We start from the raw sequence: 22,234 nt of genomic DNA, 5'->3' as shown, positions 1-22,234 counted from the left end.
CAGTAACATTGTTCAACACATTTTTCTGTCATGCTCTTCATATCAGAGGCAGGGCTGGAGAAGATCTTTGAACCACTGACGCCTGTTATGGAGGAAGTTCAGTATTCGGCCTACGTTTGTCATCGACACAGTCACTGCTCTCGACTTTACATCCGCAAAGCCAGGTTTACAAACACCTCTCACTCTCTCATGGACTGGTGAATCTCATGGAAAATAGAGGAGAACATGGCTGGGTCATATTTAACTGCATTGTGACATTTTGTTCATAACTAAGCAAATACATTTGAATACATTTTAATTTAATATTTTTATATATATGATATTTACTATGTTTTTAATTAATATGTATTATAAATGTTAAAATATTTCATTACAATATATATACACTACCAGTCAAAAGTTTTTTTAGTCTCTTCTGTTCACCAAGGCTTCATTTATTTGATCCAAAATACAGTAAAAACAATAATATTGTGAAATATTGTTACAATTTAAAATAACTGTTTTCTATTTGAATGTATTTTAAAATGTAATTTATTCCTGTGATCAAAGCTGAATTTTCAGCATCATTACTCCAGTCTTCAGTGTCACATGATCCTTCAGAAATCATTCTAATATGATGATTTGCTATTCAAAAGAACTGCATTTATCTGAAATATAAAGGTTTTGCAACATTATAAATGTCAATACTGTCACTTTTGATCAATTTAATGCATCCTTGCAGAATAAAAGTATTAATTTAGTTAATTTCTTTTAAAAAAAAAAAGTTATAATGATGCTGAAAATTCAGCTTTGCCAACACAGAAATATATATTTATTTGTGTGTGTGTGTAAAGCATTTTAATATCATGGTTCTATTATGCTGATTTTAATTTAAAATTGTATTTAATAAAAAACACTTCAATAGTCTTGCATTAACGAGAAACTAATGTCAGTCATCAATAAGAACAATGAAAATGACAAAGAACTACAAAGTAAAACATCCATAAACATTACAGTGTCAGAAAAAAAGGTACGGTGCTGTCACTGGGGCAGTACCCTAAGGTACAAAAGTGAAAAGGTACATCTTTGTACCTTACTTACCCCTAAATGGTGCATATTAGTACCTTAAAGGTACATATTAGTACTGTAAAAGTACATATTAGTACCTTTTTACCTTTGTACCTTAGGGTACTGCCCCAGTGACAGCGCCGTACCTTTTTTTCTGACAGTGCAATAGAGGAAATGTGCTTAATTGTCATAAAAAAAGTCACAATTGAAAGAAATCTTGTTATATTCAGTTTCTTTGTGCAAAATATAATTTCTAATTTTTTTCACTTCTATTTGGGCTGAAATATGACATAGCCATGTTTCTGTGAAATTCACTCAGACATATGTGTAATTTCATCTAGTGTAAAGCCGATCGTAATCCACGTCTAGACTGTTTTTGTCCTGCTGTACACAGTTAATATCAATATTCAGTTTATACAGGACATCTGCAGCACAGCGATGAATTAAAATCTCGATGCAATAACTTCAAATTCCCCAGAGTAGAGGATCACGATGACATCATGCACATATTTGCGGAGCAGATCACGCCACTGGTGGAGTCCCACGGGCCATACTTCCTGTCTGAGCTCATCGAGGTCCAAGACGAGGAGAACCATGCAGCCGTCTGTGAAGTTAGTCTTTCTTTTAACACTTAGGAGCTTAAAGCATCCTGTAGTATAGAGCTAAAAAAAATTATAATGGGGGATAATAAAGCTCAGATCATTTGGTTTAAGAAGAAGGTAATTTTTCCTAAGTGCACATAGGGAAAAAATTCTAATTTTTACTTATCTATCAGGGTTTTCTCTTAGACAACAAAATGGAGAACAACTGGAGAATTTTGCATGCCTCTTGCTTCTGTATATTGAGAAAAATAGCCCAGTAATCAGTAAGTTCATAGACTCTTTATGCAAAGTGGGGCAGAAATTGTGTTAGTTTGTGTTTTCTCAGGAATGACAGGACGGCAGATCGCCCCACTCTCTCCCCTGCGGCGCATGCTGACATGTGTTCATGCGACATATGGCAGATGAGAGCTCATGCCCTGCCAAGACATACTCACACTGAACATATTGTGTCCAGACATCTGTAGCGGTTTTGCCTTTTGTCTGAATGTCCCGTCCATTCAGCGGGACAACTGTACTACATTGCCCAGGAGGATTACAAAAAAAAAATTTCCAGAGAAAATTCATAAATTATTACAGAGGTGTTGTTTTTCTAGGCCTTTTATGAGAGTTTTAAATTATAAATGGGCGAATTTCATGAAATCTGTCAGGAGCATGTCCAGGTCATATTTCACCCCAAAATCAAAAAGAAATAGAAAGGAATTGTATATTTTTTAAGAAAAATAAGCCTATTTAGTACCATTATTGTACCCCAAATAATGATTATCATATGATTAAAAACTCATTACTTTTATTGTAATACAAGAAAATGCAATATTATTCAAATTAAAGTGTTAATGTGTGTGTGTGTGTTTACTTACACAGAGTGAAGGAGCTGTCGTTGGCTTTGTCTCTGTGAGTGGTCAACTGGATTTGAAGCTTCTCAATCAGTGCTTTGATCTTGGAGCATTTGAAGGACTGAGAAAGACAAATTCAGCACATCAACAGGAACCACCAGAGGAACCGCAACCGCTGGAGGAGGACAACCATGTCACTGATGCCCAGGAATCTTCTGAAACCAAAGAACCTGTGGAAGTGAGTTTCAAAAGACACGTTCAGCATGTTTAATGGTGCTCATTAGGGATCATTTATGCATGAATTCCAGCTTTACTAACCCAAATGAAATTCACAGGGTGAAGTGACGGCAGAGGAAGAGAGAGGAGACGAGCATACTGACATATCTCAGGTCAGAGCTATTTCTTACTTATTTTGCTTTTTAATAATGGTTTCTATATTTGGGAATCCCTCTAAATGTGGTTCATGTCAAATGCTTATTTTTGTCTCTCTGTTGATTTTTCTAACTAGCCAGAGTATGTTGAGTCAAGCATCAAAGACACAATGGACTCTGAACCAGACGGACCTCCTAATGCATTCTGCATCCAGCTCTTCACCGTGGAAAAGAAGTTTGAAATGAGGTGAGGATGTCACATGTGAAAATAATTTGGTGTAGAATTTTCATTCACAAATAGCTAGTAATTTCACAAATAATGACAAAGAAAATGGTAACACATTGAATTAAACATGAAATTTTGAAGTAGAAATAGTATTTTCTTGTAAAACATACTCTAATCACCTTTATTTACAACTCTGAAACCACCTAGCAACTTGCCAAAATTGCAAAGCAACATTCTAGCAATAACCAGAACAGCCAGATTAATTCAGGGGGTCAGAGAGAAAGTGGACAGGTTTTTTTTTTTTTCCTTTTGGTGCAAGAAATCATGACTAGTGGGGAAAAAAGCTGTAAAAGTGTAAAATATGGCTAGTATGTAAGCTATCAGAAGTCAGCAGGATTTGTACTGGTTAAATGAAAACTGTCTGGCCGAGCTCCAGTGGCTTTCAGTGAGGAGCTGTTGTAAAAATCATTCTGAGTGTTATTTGGCTCCTGCTGAGCTGGTCTGTGTGCCACCTTATTGGCCAGCTGTTGTGGAATATGGAGGCCTGTCCCACCCACAGAGCATGAACATGTAATTAATGAGTAGAATGCTTAAAGTGACAGCGAGACCAACTAGACCACACTCTCTTTCTAGTGCCCAACATGGCAGCCTTTCTCATTGCTCCTACAGGACAGATGATGCTCATAAGCATTCATTTCTGTTGTCGTCTTCTTTCCTCAAAGATCAGCAGATTTCTTGCCGTACCTGTTTAAACTGTTTCCGGTGAGTACATAAATCAGATTATTAAAGCAATCACCCAAATAAGGAATACAATGAAGTATTAAAATTTGCATCCTTACTCACCCAGCTGCTCTGACTTTCTTTTCCTACAAAAAGTACCAAAGGTAGTCAATATGATTTCTGTGTTGTACTCCGAATCTTCTGAAGACATTATGACATTATTATGAATATTAAAGGGTTAGTTCAGCCCAAAATGAAAATTCTGTTATTAATTACTCACCCTCGTGTCGTTCAAAACCCATAAGACTTTCATTTATCTTCAGAACACAAATTAAGATCTTTTTGATTACACAATGCTGTTGAATTCCTTCCATAGACTGCCTTTGCAACTAGTACTTTGATGCTTCAAAAACTTCATAAAGAGATTGGAAAACGAATCCATTTGAATCAAGCGATTTTGATTTTGTAACCTTAAAGTCCCTGTAAAGTCATTTTAAAGTATGTGTTCTGAGTTTGTCACACCACAGAAAAATGTGTTATTAACCACACAGCCAAATTTGAATGATTAAAAAAATCTGCAAGTAAATGAAATAAGTTATCAAAATCTCGAAAAAATAGGCAGCGCTCTCTGCTCTCAAACGCTGGGGGCGTGTCCGCTGTCGGCGCTGAAACCACACCCACTCGCGAGAGCTGCCGTCTCAACTGACTTGTCTAATGAGTCAAACATACTGATGCATATAAACAAAAGAATCATGTTAGAGGGTTGCACTTTTTAGTAGAGTACTGTGGACTACCTACTAATTATAACATAAGCACACACGACAACTTGCAATCATTGGGCACGTACTGCCGGACTGTTGTCGAGTCGACAAATGACGGTGCCGCGAGACGGGAGGATAAGGCCGGGACGGGAGAAACTCTGTCCGGCCCCATATATCATCGGTTATCGGTGGGACGGTAAGAAGGCCGAGGCGGGAGGGGGGCCGAGGTCTGTTCAGTCACATTCACCAAAAACAGCGGATTATCTGTGAATGAAAGTTTGTAAAACGTTTGTAGAACGATCACTTTAGAATCCTTCATATCATAATTTTAGGAAATTTAAATAAGGAGACCGAGCATATTGTATATTATAACAACCATGTAATATGCATTTGCGTGACGAAGGCATTACTAGCTAAATGTGCAAAGGGCTGTATAACTGTAACGACACTCGAGATTGAGCGAGTGAACCGCTGTAGAGGCTGCGCCACGCTCGGTGCGTCATCGACAGTTATATAGTGTTAGGGGAGGGGCTATGCTCGGGGGACGATGTGCGTCATCAGACCCCGTTATAGCTCCGCCCAAAAAATCCTGAGCAGAGACTTGGTGAAAAACTGTTTAACGCTCTAACTTCACAATTAAGCATTACACAATTCACAGACTTTGTAATGTGTTTCAGCAATACATTTGTAACATTTATAAAGTGTTTAGAAAGAATTCTCAGAATTGACGTTACAGGGACTTTAATTCAAAAACATTAAAAAGCGAACAAACTTTTGAATGGTAGTGTAAATGATGACAGAATTTTCATTTTTTAGTGAACAGTCCCCCTACATTTTTGACATCTGACATGTAACATAATAAATGTAATAAATATGATATTATTGTAATGGTGTTCATGTGTTCCACAGGATCGGGACTTCTGTGTGATCTCAGTGCCTAAACTGACTCCAGATTTCCCGCTTCTGCAGTCCTTCATCAGAGTCGCCCCTCGTGACACCAGCATCTTCCCGCAGGAACTCTACCTGTGTCACCGGTGGGGTCTGCTCAGGTACACACACACTCTCAACATCTAAATCAATCTCTAAAGGAAGCATCGATAGTTCCTTTTTTAGGAGATGAATTGTAAAATAAAGCATGGTTGAAACCACAATGCACTAACAGAACAATATTGTGGCCTTGCTTGTGAATAAAGGCAGATTCAAAAGATGTCCTACTGAAGATAAATCAATTGTTCTGTGTGTTCTAACATATTTGTTCTCAGAGGTTTCTAGGAAGCTAGTCTTTTTATAATCACATGGAAACATTTCTTCATTCATTAGGAAATTAATTCATTCATTTTAAAGAAATAATACTAATAAAGGTAACACTTTACAATAAGGTCCCATTAGTTAACAATGAGCAATATTTATTAAAGGTGCCATCGAATGTTTTTTTACAAGATGTAATATAAGTCTAAGGTGTCCCCTGAATGTGTCTGTGAAGTTTCAGCTCAAAATACCCCATAGATTTTTTTTTATTAATTTTTTTAACTGCCTATTTTGGGGCATAATTAGAAATGCGCCGATTCAGGTTGCGGTCCCTTTAAATCACGCGCTCTCCGCCCCCGGAGCTTGCGCTTGCCTTAAACAGTGCATAAACAAAGTTCACACAGCTAATATAACCCTCAAAATGGATCTTTACAAAGTGTTCGTCATGCATACTGCATGCATGCGTCGGATTATGTGAGTATTGTATACTGTTATATTGTTTACATTTGATTCTGAATGAATTTGAGGCTGTGCTCCGTGGCTAACGGCTAATGCTACACTGTTGGAGAGATTTATAAAGAATGAAGTTGTGTTTATGCATTATACAGACTGCAAGTGTTTAAAAATGAAAATAGCGACGGCTCTTGTCTCGGTGATACAGAAAGAAACTTTATCCACATTTAACAGTACATTAGCAACATGCTAACAAAACATTTAGAAAGACAATTTACAAATATCACTAAAAATATCATGATATCATGGATCATGTCAGTTATTATTGCTCCATCTGCCATTTTTCGCTATTGTTCTTGCTTGCTTACCTAGTCTGATGATTCAGCAGTGCACAGATCCAGACGTTAATACTGGCTGCCCTTGTCTAATGCCTTGAACATTGGCTGGCATATGCAAATATTGGGGTCATACATATTAATGATCCCGACTGTTACTTAACAGTCGGTGTTATGTTGAGATTCGCCTGTTCTTCGGAGGTCTTTTAAACAAATGAGATTTATATAAGAAGGAGGAAACAATGGTGTTTGAGACTCACTGTATGTCATTTCCATGTACTGAACTCTTGTTAATTGACTATGCCAAGATAAATTCAATTTTTAATTCTAGGGCACCTTTAATATATATCAATGTTTAATATTTATTTATCTTTTAATGTTAGTTAATAAAAATACAACTGTTCATTGTTAGTTCATGTTAACTCGGATCCATTAAATAATATTAACAGATACAATTTTTGATTTTAATAATGTATTAGTAAATATTGAAATTGACATTAACTACTGTAAGATGAATAAATGCTGTTAATTAATTAGTTGGTTAATGTTAACTAGTGTAAATGGAACCTTATTGTAGAGTGTTAATCAAAAAAAATATTCTACAAAATGCAGTCCTGGTGCTTGAATTCATGTTTCAGACTACTGTTTTTCTGTCCATCAGGACATTGGAGGTGCGTGTGGCAGTGTCATCAGATATCCCAGCAATCCAGAGTTTGACTGAGAGTCTCAGCCAGCGGGAGTCCGTCAGTGAAGATCTGGATCTGTTCCTACAGGCCCGAAAAGACCCGGTCTGTCACCAACCACACACTAGACCGTCTCAGACCGTCAACAGAGCTGTGTTTGTGATGCCTGAACATTGTCTCTCATTCTCAGGATGGAACTGCTCTTCAGGCATTTGTGGCGCAGGTCGAGGGGCGAGTTATTGGTTTGATAATCATCAGAGATGAAGAGGTAAATATTTAATGATGTGTCATGGCGTTTGCTGTTTCTTACCATTAATCATTTGCCACGTGTTTCGTTCTCCCAGGACGTTGAGTTCATCCGAGCCAACTTTGACGTCGAGAGGTTCATGTACTTCAGCCATCACCAGCGAGAGGAGCACGGTCGACTGTGTCACTTTCTCCTCAACCCTGTTTTCCAGCATCACGCCAAATATATCTTCAAAGAGGTGCTGCGCTTGGCGCACAAGTCCTGCCTTTATTACCTTCTCCATCCACCCCATTACAGCCATAAGGTGGGCACAAGTGGACTTCCTGTCAGATTTTCTCCTGTAAAAAGACCACAGTAATCTCACATGTGTGTTCTCTAGAGCAGAGGTTTCCCAAATGGGGGTTTGTGAGTTGAAGCTACTAAATAATTAACTTGAATATAAAATTGAATTTAATCATTTCCAACATTTTTGTGTACAGAAATCACCAGTATTCTGCCCAAAATAACAGCCTGAGGATTTGAACGTTTGAAAGTGAAGAATTTAAGACATAAATGTTAATGTAGTAACTTGTGGTGTAAAATAAAATTATTATAATTATCTTTTTTTTTTCTTTTTTTTTTTTTCACAGGACAATTGTAATTTGCAACAATAATATTTTTATATCTGATAATAATAATAATAAACCTTGTATAAGGACAGCCCTATATATAAATAATTTTAAAATAAAAACAATCAAAATAAAACACTTCATCAGAGAAAATCAGAGAACCACAAATGTTTTGTTTTATTACTGAAATATTAATTTAAAATCTCAGGGCATGCTTCAAGTAAATGTTAAATGTCTAAGGAATTCGGCTGACAAAAATTTTGGGAAGTCTGCAATCAAAAGTCTGGATTTCTGATTCAGCAACCTTTTCATACCACGTTATCTGCTCATAAACACTTCTTCATTTGTCCATCTTTGCTCTCAGAATGTCAGTTGTCACTCTCTAACGACAGTGCTGAATTTCATGGTGCCGGTGAGCCCGAGACGACAGATAATCTACCCGCTGGAAGAGCTGGGTATCAACGCACCGTCCCAGCAGATCACCCAAGAACAGGTCAGACCGAAACCAGCTTCCAGAAATATGAACATAATTGTGCATTTAAAGCAATTTGACAATTAAATACTGAAACAATGTGGTAGCATGTTTCCATGCAACTCACTGCCATAATGCTTGGCTGTTGTGTTCTTAAAAAGGTCCTATTATGCTCTTTTACAATGTCTTGATTTTGTTTTTGGGTTCTACTAGAATAGGTTTTCATGCTTGAATGTTCAAAAAAAAAAAAAAAAAAACATATTTGTCCCATATTCTCCATTGTTGCAGCTCCTCTCTTCCCAGTCTGTCAGTAACATTCTGTTTAGTTCCTGTCTCTATGAAGCCCCATCTTCTGCTTCTCATTGTGCTCTGACTGGTCGACTGGACCAGTGTGTTGTGATTGGTCAACTGCTCTGAGTGTGTTTGGGGAATATAATGGCCTTACCATAGTTTACCCGAGTTTCAACACACTACTAACTCTACCAGGCCCCACCTCTTTATTTTGCATATGCCTTTGGTGGGAATATTGTGACGTGTTCGTTCCCAGAAGATAACTCAAGACTACAATGGAGGCATTTCAGGGAGTTCAGAAACAGTGACACTGATATAAGCTGCATCTCATTTTGAAGGCTGCATCCTCCAGAGGTTGCATTTGAAGGCTGCCTACGTCATCGAGGTGGTCTCATTTGAGAAAAATAACCGTTAGATTGCAAAATAAGAAAGAAATTACAGTATTTTACACCTCACGAGGAATAACAGTCAATTTTATTACGGTTACTTTTCTTAAATAAGACATCCTTGATGATGTATGAAGCCTTCAAATGCGACCTCCGGAGGGCACAGCCTCCGAAATGAGACGCAGCTATAGAGAATAACTCCTGCTGGAGGGACTTTGTGCTTTTGAACTTTGCAGACATTTTTTATGCTCAAACAGTAACATTACACACTAAAGAAAGCTGAACATGAAAGACACAGTCTTAACATAGTGGTTGTGTATATGCAGCTGGCCCCATTTACATGCTGAACTGTAATACTTAGGGCTAGGGGTCTGTTTAAACCGCTAACCCTCAGTATGAGCAATAGTAACAATGCAAACATTGAGAAGGAAATGATGTGCCACAAGAGGGTGCTGTGCAGTAAATGAATGTGCCACGATCACACTTGTCACACAATTTGTGACACACTTGTAACTCTCCATCCCTGAACTGTCAAGGGACAGGATGACATCTTGTTCCTCACACTTACGTTTATCAATAATTAACGCCGTAGCTGTCTGCATTATTCCACTCATTATTCGTTTTGTGTATCAGAATCGTTAGCCGTACGTGAAGCCGACCACAGGGCCGTTGTTGCCTGAGGTTATTGAATGTCTAGTTGTAAAGAAACAGATGGATGGATGGTGGCAGATGGCGGTGAATGTTTACGCTGGTTTCTAACAGGTAAAGCAGCAGCGTTCTTATCCAGCTATCATCAGAACAACGAACATCTGCTGTAGACATGCTTATGTGTGTGTGTGTTTACTCCTGAGTGAGATTCCACACACCCACTAGCCAGAGGGGGGATTTCACTTCACACAATGTTTCTTCATCAATACAATCTAAACGAGCTAAATTAATCATGAGGTGTTATTAAAGAGCACATTCAGCCCACATAATTTCAGTTTTCTTCAGTAAAACACCTTAGGAGAGCATAAATAGAGCATTTTAGGTGCTGTCTATCCCACTGGCATTGGCAGTTTACAAACACAAGGCTAAAAATCTTGTAAGTAGGCAGCATTTAAAGGCATCATAGGTACGTTCACAACATGCTTGCGTAACGCTTCCTCCGACTGCAATCAAATCACCGGGCAGACATGAGGAACTGCATTTCATGCGTTGTTTTTTCCTGTAACACAAGGAGAAAGACATTTCCTCTGGTGACACAATGAGCATTCACACATATACTGCCGGAGGGAGGGGAGTGGTTTCACAGGTAAAACGACCCACTTATTACTTAATGTCACCAAGAGGTCACATAACAATTATTAACCGAACAAAAGTCTCAAATCTCAAATGCTAAAGCTGCATCTTATTCATCCTTTACAAAGCCAATCGCTGCATGCACTGCTATGAAGTCAGTCCAAGATGGTGGACGACAATGACATTAATTAAATATTTATTATTTAATTCAAATAGAAAACTTTTTTTTATAACTGTAATTATAATAATATTTCACTATATTACTCTATGACTATATTTTTGATCAGATTTACACAGACCTTTTGAGCATAAAAGACTTCTTTCAAAAACATTATAAAATACGGCAACGATTTATATTTAATTATGATAGTGTGTTATGTGTTTTTATGTTTAATACACTCTAAAAAATTCTGGATTAAAAACAACAAAAGTTTGGTTGAAAATGGACTAACCCAGCGGTTGGGTTAAATGTTTGATTTATTAAGTGTTTATTGTTTATTCATTAAACGTATTAATAAATGTTAATTTCCAACATATTTTAGGTTCATTTTATGCAAGCAATACAGTAATTTTAAACAATAGCTGAGTTAAATAAATCTGCACAGCAGGTTGGGAAAACATTTAACCCAGCCGCTGGGTCAAAACAACCCATTCGCTGGGTTTGTCCATTTTCAACCCAACTTGGAATGTTTTTAACCCCAAATTTTTTTTAGCATGTAGGATATCACATTATTAGCTAATTTTTATGTCCTCTTGCTTTACAAACAATTCAGTCACCACTTAAAATCCAATGTAAATTCTGGGCTCTGAAGCAAAAGGCAATAGACAACAAGGCCACTCTTCAGGTTTTGGAACAGAGCTGCTGTGTCATATGCTGCTTTGTGTGTGTGTGTGGTGCATTAGCAAGAAACACAAGCTGTCACCCTTCAGACCACATTAGAAAGCTCCATTTGGTAGCGCAGCAACGCCGGTGTCCAGGCAGCACTGCAGATAAGAGCGCAATGACTGCGTTAATCCTCTGTCCGGTTCAGATGAATTAATCAGAGTTAAAGCACCTGTTCGGTCTTCGTCAATAGAGTGTTGTGTTACGAAGGGCATTATGTCTGTTAGAAGTCCCGCATGTCCACGAGTGTTTGAGACAGGCGCACCTGTGCTGGCTTTACCTGAGGAAAGACGACAGGGTCAGCTCCTGTTTGACATCCTGTTACTGTCATATCATTATCAGGAGCAGATGAACATCATCTAAGAACATTTTTTCACAGTTTTCTAGTTTTGAAGAAATGAAAAGAATCACAAAAATACTGACCGTTTTCAAACAGGTTTCCTAAAGACTTTCACAGTCTTCCATTGTGTGTGAAAGCCCCAGTAGATCAGCAGGTTCTGAAACACTCAGACCAGCTCATCTGGCACAAGCAAAAGTCACTTAAATCATCTTTCTTCCTCATTCTGATGCTCAATTTGAACTTCAGCAGATCGTCTTGATCATGTCTATATGCATTGAGTTGCTGCCATGTGAATTAGATATTTGCATTAACAGGTGTACCTAATAAAGTGGCCGGAAACTGCTGATCTACTGGGATTTTCATGCATAACCATCTCTAGGGTTTACGGAGAATGGTCTGAAAAAGAAAAAATATTCAGTGAGCCACAGTTCTGTGGGCGAAAAATGCCTTGTTGAATTCCAAAATTAGACAATAGAAGACTGGAAAAACATTGCCTGGTCTAGATTTCTGCTGTGACATTCAGATAGTAGGGTCAGAATTTGGTGTAAACAACATGAAAGCATGGATCCATCCTGTCTTTAACAGTTCAGGCTTTTGGTGGCATAATGGGTATATTTTTGGCACACTTTGGGCCTCTTAGTACCAATTGAGCATTGTTTAAATGCCACAGCCAACCTGAGTATTGTTGCCAACCATGTCCATCCCTTTATGACCACAGTGTTCTCATCTTCTGATGGCTTCTTCCAGCAGGATAACACATGTCACAAAGCTCAAATCATCTCAAACTGGTTTCTTGAACATGGCACAATCAAATGGCCTCCTCAGTCACCAGGTCTCAATCCAGAGGATCTTTGGGGTCTGGTGGAATGGGGGATTCGCAACTTTGTGATGCTATCATGACGATTTGGACCAAAATCTCTGAGGAATGTTTACAGCACCTTGTTGAATGTATGCCACAAAGAATTAAAGACCCACTGAAGTGCCTTGGAACGCGCAGCATTATTCAATGTGTTGACGTAATTTCCACTGAAACAAGAAAAACAGAGCGGGACATATCGAACAGCTCCTCCCCTTTTTTAAAATATAGCCAATAGAGTTTTGTTTATATCAAAGCTCGGTTATATAAAGCTTTAGTTTCCTATTAATCTCTAACCATTGCTTCATAATCTCCTCCATATCGCTTTACCATACAGCATTCTGTGCAGAACTCAAATGGGTCCGATACATTTTCTGGTCTGCTCTGACTCGCGCATATCATCCTCTCTGCGCTCTCGTGTCTCTGGACTGGAGCAGACTGTGTGCATGCTGCGTTGGTTCGCGTGACCCTAACGTGAAACCAGACTTCATTCGTCTCAATGGAAAGCATATTTACACAGTCTGAATCATTCCCTATCCCCTATATAGTGCACTATGTGCTATTCACCATTTAGAAAATAGTAAATGTGTGAACAAGTGACCGATTTCAGCATCTGTTTATAATGTAGGGGGCGGGACACTTTAGATTCTAGAGTTGATTGGTCAGAAAATCTGATGAGAAGCTGAAGTGCAGGGTGATGTCATCAAAACCATGACCTTGATCCATATTGGTGAAAGTGACGTTTTGAATGCTTATCTTCTAAATGCGAATTTTGTTATTATAATTTTGTTATTGTTTTGGAGCACACTAGCTAAAAGCCAAAAAAACCTTCAATTTTGATTTCATGGCGAATTTAAGGCAGTTCTAAAGACAAAAGGGGATCCAACCCAGTACTAGCAAGGTGTACCTAATAAAGTGGCCAGTGAGAGAGAGAGTGTGTGTGTATATATATATAATGATGTCTGTGTGATTTTTGTGGACACGATTCCTGCGTTTTCTGATTTCTGTCTTCAAGTGGCCCCGCATGTCCAGAATTTAAACCTCCTTCAGTCCCTGCCATTGATTACAGCAATTAATGAATGACTTTGAAGAGCCAATCACTGATGGCCATGTAATCAGCTACGTTTCCTTAAATTACAATGACAATTTGGGCCTCTCCCTTCCCAGAGTCCACCGCGTCTCTATTCTTCCAAGTTAAATCAGATAAGGTGTACCACAGAACAAATCCCTCAAATTATTCATGCTCAAGGGCCAATTAGAGAACTAGAGAGAGAATGATTAGGAGAACACGGCAGCTGTTCGCTTTGAATTGATTCAGAGACGGCCAAACATGTCCCTCTCTGTAAATCTGCTCTAAGAATTGACCATTTCAATGCTTCATATTAGGTGCAGAGCCTATTGAAGTGGTCTGCACTGTTTTTTATAGAGTGGGCTTCTATTCTTTCAATGGAACGCAGCACATTTCAATATTTTAGATGAGTTATAGTGTTCGCTAATGCAAATGCATTTTCCTGTTCGCTGTGCTGGTATCTTTTTAGCTCAATAAGTGCTCAGTGAAACATACTGTCGCTCTCGCGCTGATTAAACTATTGTCATGCAGGGGAACCCTTCCAAATGGAATAGTCCGTCTGTAGGACATCAGCAGTGCTTTTAGGAAAACTGCAATTATTGTTAGCTGCTAAGTGAGCTTAGCTGTTAGTTGTTAACTCACTGGTTAAAGGACAAACATTCACCTGAAACACAACACAGGACCATTTCGCAGCATTGACAAGCAAAGGCTTATGAGATTATCCAGGGTTCGACAATAAGGCCCGGTTGAGCTGGTAGTTCAAATCACCACAAATATGGTAAACAGCAGTTTTAGCAACATATCTTTATGCGTGTTAGTAAAGCACGCATTTTTCATTAAAGCAAAGTATTTTTCATTATATTTTTCAGTAAGTTTGATGCTTGTAAATTGATAAGCGACAGTATTGCTGGTAAAATTATGGTATACGTTACAAAACATTACTGATTTGTTTATCGTAGATGCAAACTCCTCACCTTTCAGTGACAGCTCACCTTTTTGAGATCAAAGTAGGTCACCAATGGGATCTGCATAGGTACTTGTGAACTTACAGGGTTAAATAAATAACTGGTTATTTCAATAAGCACTATACAGTGTTTCCTTAAATATTATGAATATTTTAATATTTAATATTATTAATATTTTATGAATTTGAGGTCAGTTTTGCAGTTTAGCTCAGTATTCATGAAATTCATGAAAAATTACAGTTTTGGACATTCAGTGGGTATGGTAAGTATTCAGACCCCCTTAAATTTTTCGCTCTTTGATATATTGCAGCCATTTGCTAAAATCATTTTTCTTTTCCTCATTAATGTACACACAGCACCCCATATTGACAGAAAAACAGAATTGTTGACATTTTTGCAGATTTATTGAAAAAGAAAAAATATTACATGGTCCTAAGTATTCAGACCCTTTGCTGTCACACTTATATATTTTAACTCAGGTGCTGTCCATTTCTTCTGATCATCCTTGAGATGGTTCTACACCTTCATTTGAGTCCAGCTGTGTTTGATTATACTGACTGGACTTGATTAGGAAAGCCACACACCTATCTATAAAAGACCTTACAGCTCACAGTGCATGTCAGAGCAAATGAGAATCATGAGGTCAAAGGAACTGCATGAAGAGCTCAGAGACAGAATTGTGGCAAGGCACAGATCTGGCCAAGGTTACAAAAACATTCTGCCGCACTTAAGGTTCCTAAGAGCACAGTGGCCTCCATAATCCTTAAATGGAAGACGTTTGGGACGACCAGAACCCTTCCTAAAGCTGGCCGTCCGGCCAAACTGAGCTATCGGGTGACAGAGGTAAAGAAGAACCCAAAGATCACTGTGGCTGAGCTCCAGAGATGCAGTCGGGAGATGGGAGAAAGTTGTAGAAAGTCAACCATCACTGCAGCCCTCCACCAGTCGGGGATTTATGGCAGAGTGGCCCGACGGAAGCCTCTCCTCAGTGCAAAACACATGAAAGCCCGCATGGAGTTTGCCAAGATGGTGAGAAATAAGATTCTCTGGTCTGATGAGACCAAGATAGAACTTTTTGGCCTTGATTCTAAGCGGTATGTGTGGAGAAAAGCAGGCACTGCTCATCACCTGTCCAATACAGTCCCAGCAGTGAAGCATGGTGGTGGCAGCATCATGCTGTGGGGGTGTTTTTCAGCTGCAGGGACAGGACGACTGGTTGCAATCGAGGGAAAGATGAATGCGGCCAAGTACAGGGATATCCTGGACGAAAACCTTCTCCAGGGTGCTCAGGACCTCAGACTGGGCTGAAGGTTTACCTTCCAACAAGACAATGACCCTAAGCACACAGCTAAAATAACGAAGGAGTGGCTTCACAACAACTCCGTGACTGTTCTTGAATGGCCCAGCCAGAGCCCTGACTTAAAGGTGCTAAAGAGGATGTTTTCGTCGACTGAGAAACCCAAGACTGTTACTGAGTTTTTGAAATGAGCGCATGCGTAAGAACAACCCCCCTCCTTCGAAGGAACGCCTCCCAAAACTTGTAAACACTCGTATTGGAACACGAGTGTTTACCACCGGCATTCGCTGTGTCGTGTTAGTGGATTGATTATGTCGGACTCACCGCAGGTAACTCATAATCTGCAGTTGTTACTCCTGTCTCCTGACAAAAACATTGCATGCGGCGCCTGTGGAGTGTGGAAAGTTACTGGAGCGCGCAGCCGCGCTCGTCTTTCACAAGGAACGTCACGGCAGTGATTGACAAGCCAGAGGGCCAATCGTTTACGCGATTGGCTGATGTTTTTAAGGCCCTACCTCGTGCACAGATGATGTATATTAATATTATTCCTTTCAGTGCACCTAATAAATAGTCTTTTATCAGTTAGTAAAGACAGTTTCAAGTAATATGGCAAAAATGTATAAAACAAAACATCCTCTTTAGCACCTTTAAACCCAATTGAGCATCTCTGGAGAGACCTAAAAATGGCTGTCCACCAACGTTTACCATCCAACCTGACAGAACTGGAGAGGATCTGCAAGGAGGAATGGCAGAGGATCCCCAAATCCAGGTGTGAAAAACTTGTTGCATCTTTCCCAAAAAGACTCATGGCTGTATTAGATCAAAAGGGTGCTTCTACTAAATACTGAGCAAAGGGTCTGAATACTTAGGACCATGTGATATTTCAGTTTTTCTTTTTTAATAAATCTGCAAAAATGTCAACAATTCTGTGTTTTTCTGTCAATATGGGGTGCTGTGTGTACATTAATGAGGAAAAAAATGAACTTAAATGATTTTAGCAAATGGCTGCAATATAACAAAGAGTGAAAAATGTAAGGGGGTCTGAATACTTTCCGTACCCACTGTACAAGGTAATAAAAAATAAATGTAAAAATCCCATAAAGTAACTACAAATGAGCATGTAAAGCAAATATCTTTAAAAAATAATTCCGTGCGAAGCATGCCCCCCGAACCACGCAATGTTCTCTCCTTTTTTTCCTCTTACCTGTTTGCATCCTTGGTTTATAATTTTGTGGAAATGATACGTTCAAGACTTTCATCACAGTTTCAATAAATCCTTATCTTATCTTGGAGACATATTTAAATCAGGCAGTGATGTTCAATATCACACAAACTTTATGCTTTCATTTGTAAGATATAAAAAACATAAACATGATCACATTTTCTGTTTTCAAAAGTTTGCACTACTGCATACTGTTCAAAAGTTTGAGGTCAGTAATATTTTTTTGATGGTTCAAGAAGTCTCTTCTGCTCACCAAGGCATTTATTTGATCAAAAGTACAGTAAAAACAATAATATTGTGAAATATTACAATTTCAAGTGATTGTTTTCTATGTGAATATATAGTAAAGTGTAATTTATTCCTGTGATCAAAGCTGAATTTTCAGCATCATTACTCCAGTCTTCAGTGTCACATGATCCTTCAGAAATCATTCTAATATGATGATTTGCTGCTCAAGAAACATTTCTGATTATTATCAATGTTGAAAACAGTTGTGCCGATTAATATTTTTGTGGAAATCTTGATACATTTTTTCAGATTCTTTGATGAATAGAAGGTTCAAAAGAAATTAACACCGGTGAGCGTTTCTTTTTTATGGGTTAGATGCAATTAAAGATCTTTTCTCATTTCTTTCTTCCAGGCTCATTTTGCCCTGTACTACACAAACAGAAAACTCATCATGGAGCCGAAGGTGACCATCAATGCCAGAATTGTGGTAGTGGGAGCATCCGACACGGGTTTAGCTTTTCTTGAAGCACTGACATTCAGGTAAGTACTGCATATGCCATTTTTAGAAATGCTACTTTAATCAAATGGTCAACACTGATAATGAAGCCCTAAATAGCACTTATGATTTCTTTATAAGATATTTCTATCTGAAACAGGTTTTTTTTTCTGGGGGGTGGGGGGACATCATCTCAAGTGTGATTATAATTAGTGAGAGTGACCCTCAGGGATTTAAGCGAAACAAAGATTGCATAAAATCTGAGCTTAGGGCTTTATATAATAACACTCGGCACAACACGCGCCAATTAATACCTGTATTCTGAGTCTGGACAGAGATCTCTTTGTGTTCTAAAGAAAGCCAATGCGCTGAATTTGAAAAACAGATTCTTTCAATTCAAAAACATTTTTCAAATAAAATATTTGATTATCTTTATTAAAGTATTTTTAGGCAGTGATTCCCAACCCATCTTTGGTTCCAAGGAGAAAGATTGGAAAGATTTTGACTTAAATATCAGGTCCATATTCTGGTGAGAAAAAAAATGTGATTCTAGATTGAGGGGGAAAAAAAGTTATTTAAACAGACATTTAAAGCAGAACTAAGTAACTTTTTTACCTTCATAAATAGTTTTCTAAGTCCTTACGATGGTTAATTGACTTGTAGTGGTGTGTTTGAGGCGAGCACTAACCCCCTCTGGCACGTCTACGCCAGAAAACAGCACTTGCAAGTTGAGCTGCGCCGACCCGACACAATCTCGCCTCGTGTTCACGTTCACGAATGTTCGTGTTCAAAATGCTTTACGGTAATTCAAAAACAATGTATTATGACTTTATAAGACAATTTCGAAAATTACCCACCTCCATCGAGTGTACTGTATTTGCAAAACTACTGCGCTGGTGAACGTTGTAGTCATTGTAGTCCAGAGCTGCGCTTGGAGTATTTACGACAGTGTGATTCACTGAAGGAACCTGTAGGGGGAGCTTCGCAAATCTTACTGAGTTCCGCTTTAAATCACTTTAGAAAAACTGTAAATTGCCACATCTAGAGTAAAATGTTCCATTATGTCTTTCTTGAACATTTGATGTACGCTACCATTCAAATGTTTGGGGTTGTTAAGATTTGTTAAAGTTTTTAATTAAAGAAAGGCTGCATTTATTTGATCAAAAATACAGTAAAAACAGTAATATTGAGAAATATTATTTAAATTTAAAATAGCTGTTTTCTATGTGAATATATTTTAAATTGTAATTTATTCCTGTGATCAAAGCTGAATTTTCAGCATCATTACTCCAGTCTTCAGTGTCACATGATCCTTCAGAAATCATTCTAATATGATGATTTGCTGCTCAGGAAATATTTCTTATTATTATCAATGTTGAAAACAGTTGTGCTGCTTCATATTTTTGTGGAAACCGTAATAAATTTTTTCAGGATTGAATAGGATAAGTACATAATTAATTTGAAATGCAAATATTTTGTAACATTATAAATGTCTTTACTTTCACTTTTGATTTCCATTATCAATTTCATGCATTCCCTTGCTGAATATAAGTATTAATTTAGCCCCCAAATTTTTAAACAGTATTGTACATGAAACAAAACACATGTTTAGTATAGTCTCTGAAGGATTTCACTTTTCAGAATGTCATTTTATCGAAAGGATATCAGGAGATGTCAGGAGTTGGGATGCAGCTTCTCGCAGAGCGTTTGACCAAACAAAGCTGTGATTTAAGGCCGTTCTTGTTTCCTGAAAGCTGATAACTGCCTGGCAACCAGGGGTCGCTCTGCGGTTGTGTGTGTGTGTGTGTGTTAACTCCTGCTGCTTTGGCAGGCACTGCGGGCACGCAGCTGTCTAGAGCTGGCAGTGTGCGGAGGTCACGCGCTGGCCCTTTAATTAGCCCTGCCACTGTTCTCTAGGCCGCAATTGGTGTTTGCTGTCGCTAATGACTTGACTAATGAGGCAGTTAGTGTCCACTAAACTTATGGCCGGTCAGCCCCTGTAGAGGCCGCCTAACTAATGGAGAATGTGGAGGCCATGGCCGACAGCGCTTATCTGTCAAGCCAAAACCGTTGGCCCCCCTCACGCTCGCTCTCTTGTCCTTTATCACCCCTGAGGATGGGGTGAAACGCAGGACCATAGAGGACCGATAAAGATGCTTGGCCTCTGCTTGGCCCCTAAACTTAGTAGTCAGACACTGGCCACAATAGAGGCCTGTCAGCTGCTGATAAGGCCAGAACGCTGTGAGCTGGTGGTCAAGAACAGCCTGTGGAGAGAAAACACACACACACACAAGATTAACATTTCACATTGACACACATTCTGGATTTCTTTTTTCTAATATAAAAGATGGACAAATAATTCTGTTTTTCAAATAATTCTATAATTTTTTACTGAAACAATGCCAATAAAAATAGTAAAAAAAAAAAAAAAAAAAGTAGTAAATAATCAAAATTTCTCAATTTCACACAAACCCTATTGTGTAAAACAAATAATAATAAAAACAATTATTGTAAGAAAAATGATAATTATGTTTATCAATAACTACAACAATAATTTAGCTAATTTAGGCTAAATGTGCAACCAAATTTTTATTTTATGTATAAATGTTTAAAACAAAATATTTTAATGTTATTTTAGCAATATCATTAATTTAATTAATTAATGTTTATAGATAAAATAAAACTCACACAAATAATATTTTAAATTTATGAAGTTTATTTAGACATTTCCCAAATAAATATTTTAATGTATACCAGTTTTTAAACTTTATTTTAATGTTATTTTAGCAATAAACATTAATTATGCATTAATTTAATTAATGTTTATGGCTTAAATAAAAATCACACAAACCAATTTATTTTTAATTTATTCAGTGTATTTAGGCATGTCCCAAATTTAAAAAATGTAAACAATTTTGATGGATACATATTTTTAAATGTTAATATTATTTTAGCAATAAACCATAATTAAACATTAATTTAATTGATTAATTAATGTTTATGGATAAAATAAAAGTCACACAAATAAATGTATTCTTTACTTTATTAATTTTTTATTATTATTTAGTGTATTTATGTCCCAAAGTTTTGTTAACGGGTTTCAAAACCTCATAAATGAATAGAAAATAAAATATATTAATGAATTTTGTTAAAAATAAATAAATTGACTTAACGTTTCAAACCCTGTTTTGTACACTGCTGCTCAAAGTGCTGTTAAAAATTGCCATTTTTCTGAAACATTTGCATGTGAATGTTTGTGCAGGAAGGAGTTAAGTGGGGAAAAAACAGATTAAATAAAAGACAGATAGCTGAAGATGACAGCAGCGGCTCTGTCCGTCTGCGTCGCTTAGAGCGCTAGAACGCAGACCTGAGGCTGTGTGTCCAGCGTCCTCCGTCTGATCAAACGTGACGGTCCACAGGCCTCACGCGCTCCTCTTTCTACACACGCTAGCCTGATTTCCTCTCCTGCCACAGATAGAGATCATGTCTTTCTAGCACATACAAAACAGGTCATTTACATGACAAGAGACCTTTTTACACTCCTGAGGGGACGGGAGGAGGGCGACAGGGGGAGACCACTACACACAGGAAACAAAACAAGAGGGGAAAAAAGACAAAACAAAAGGAAAGGCTTTTACTGTGATGGTTAGAGAGAAGAAAGCGCTTTAATGCAGGCCAGCGCTGCGCTGGAAATTAAGGGATTTCAGCATCTGTCCGTCGAGTGTTTGCAGAATAACCTCACACACTCCGCATGCTTTTGTTCAGGTGTCATCACTGTCCTCTCTTCATTCAATGGTATTCATTTCTGAACAGCAAAAAGAACAAAAAATTGGACAAAAATAGCCTCATTATCCAAAATGGACAAGATCTGTCCTACACAGGATCTGTTCTTCAAAAGAACACGTTTTCTGTACCTGAAATCGATTAAGAGTATAAACCAGTGTTTCTCATTCGTTCGTATCGTGTCGAGATGCAGAAAGTTGATAAAGATGTTTGACTCTCGCTTGCCTACAGTAAGACATTTCTCTCTCCTGCTTGTATTTGACCAGTCCTCATCTTCGATTCAACAATCTCACTCTCATCTCCACTCACGGACTTCCAGATCGCTGCTCTGATGATAACATGAGATTTCTGGCTACAAGGTGAGCGGTGTATTACAAACGAGAGGCATTTAGACTCCGAGCGGCATATTTCCACTCCACGAGAGAGGGGAAAAAATGGTTATTTCCATTCTATCATACAGATGTGAGGAGCTAAAACATTAAAGCTGTTCTGGTCCCTCATTGGAGTCCAAACTTGAAACATTGACTTATA

The 22,234-nt window shown here is 38.1% G+C and overlaps 1 protein-coding gene across 3 annotated transcripts in view; it reads left to right on the top strand.

The window, feature by feature from the left end:
• The window catches only part of cfap61 (cilia and flagella associated protein 61), a 38,021-nt gene that overhangs the window by 2,697 nt on the left and 13,090 nt on the right, over positions 1-22,234 (top strand). For all 3 annotated transcript variants that reach the window (XM_048208022.1, XM_048208023.1, XM_048208021.1), the window contains exons 6-18: positions 47-164; positions 1,526-1,658; positions 2,511-2,720; positions 2,818-2,871; positions 2,991-3,100; positions 3,802-3,841; positions 5,470-5,609; positions 7,258-7,384; positions 7,470-7,547; positions 7,624-7,830; positions 8,499-8,627; positions 17,837-17,964; positions 21,970-22,062. In XM_048208022.1, the coding sequence (XP_048063979.1) occupies positions 47-164; positions 1,526-1,658; positions 2,511-2,720; positions 2,818-2,871; positions 2,991-3,100; positions 3,802-3,841; positions 5,470-5,609; positions 7,258-7,384; positions 7,470-7,547; positions 7,624-7,830; positions 8,499-8,627; positions 17,837-17,964; positions 21,970-22,062 (1,567 nt within the window). The remainder of the gene's footprint in view (positions 1-46; positions 165-1,525; positions 1,659-2,510; positions 2,721-2,817; positions 2,872-2,990; positions 3,101-3,801; positions 3,842-5,469; positions 5,610-7,257; positions 7,385-7,469; positions 7,548-7,623; positions 7,831-8,498; positions 8,628-17,836; positions 17,965-21,969; positions 22,063-22,234) is intronic.

This window comes from Megalobrama amblycephala, linkage group LG11, assembly GCF_018812025.1.
Source record: "Megalobrama amblycephala isolate DHTTF-2021 linkage group LG11, ASM1881202v1, whole genome shotgun sequence".
Classification (NCBI taxonomy): Eukaryota; Metazoa; Chordata; class Actinopteri; order Cypriniformes; family Xenocyprididae; genus Megalobrama; species Megalobrama amblycephala.
Note: the sequence above shows the minus strand (reverse complement) of the source record. Positions and strands in the feature narration are given on the sequence as shown.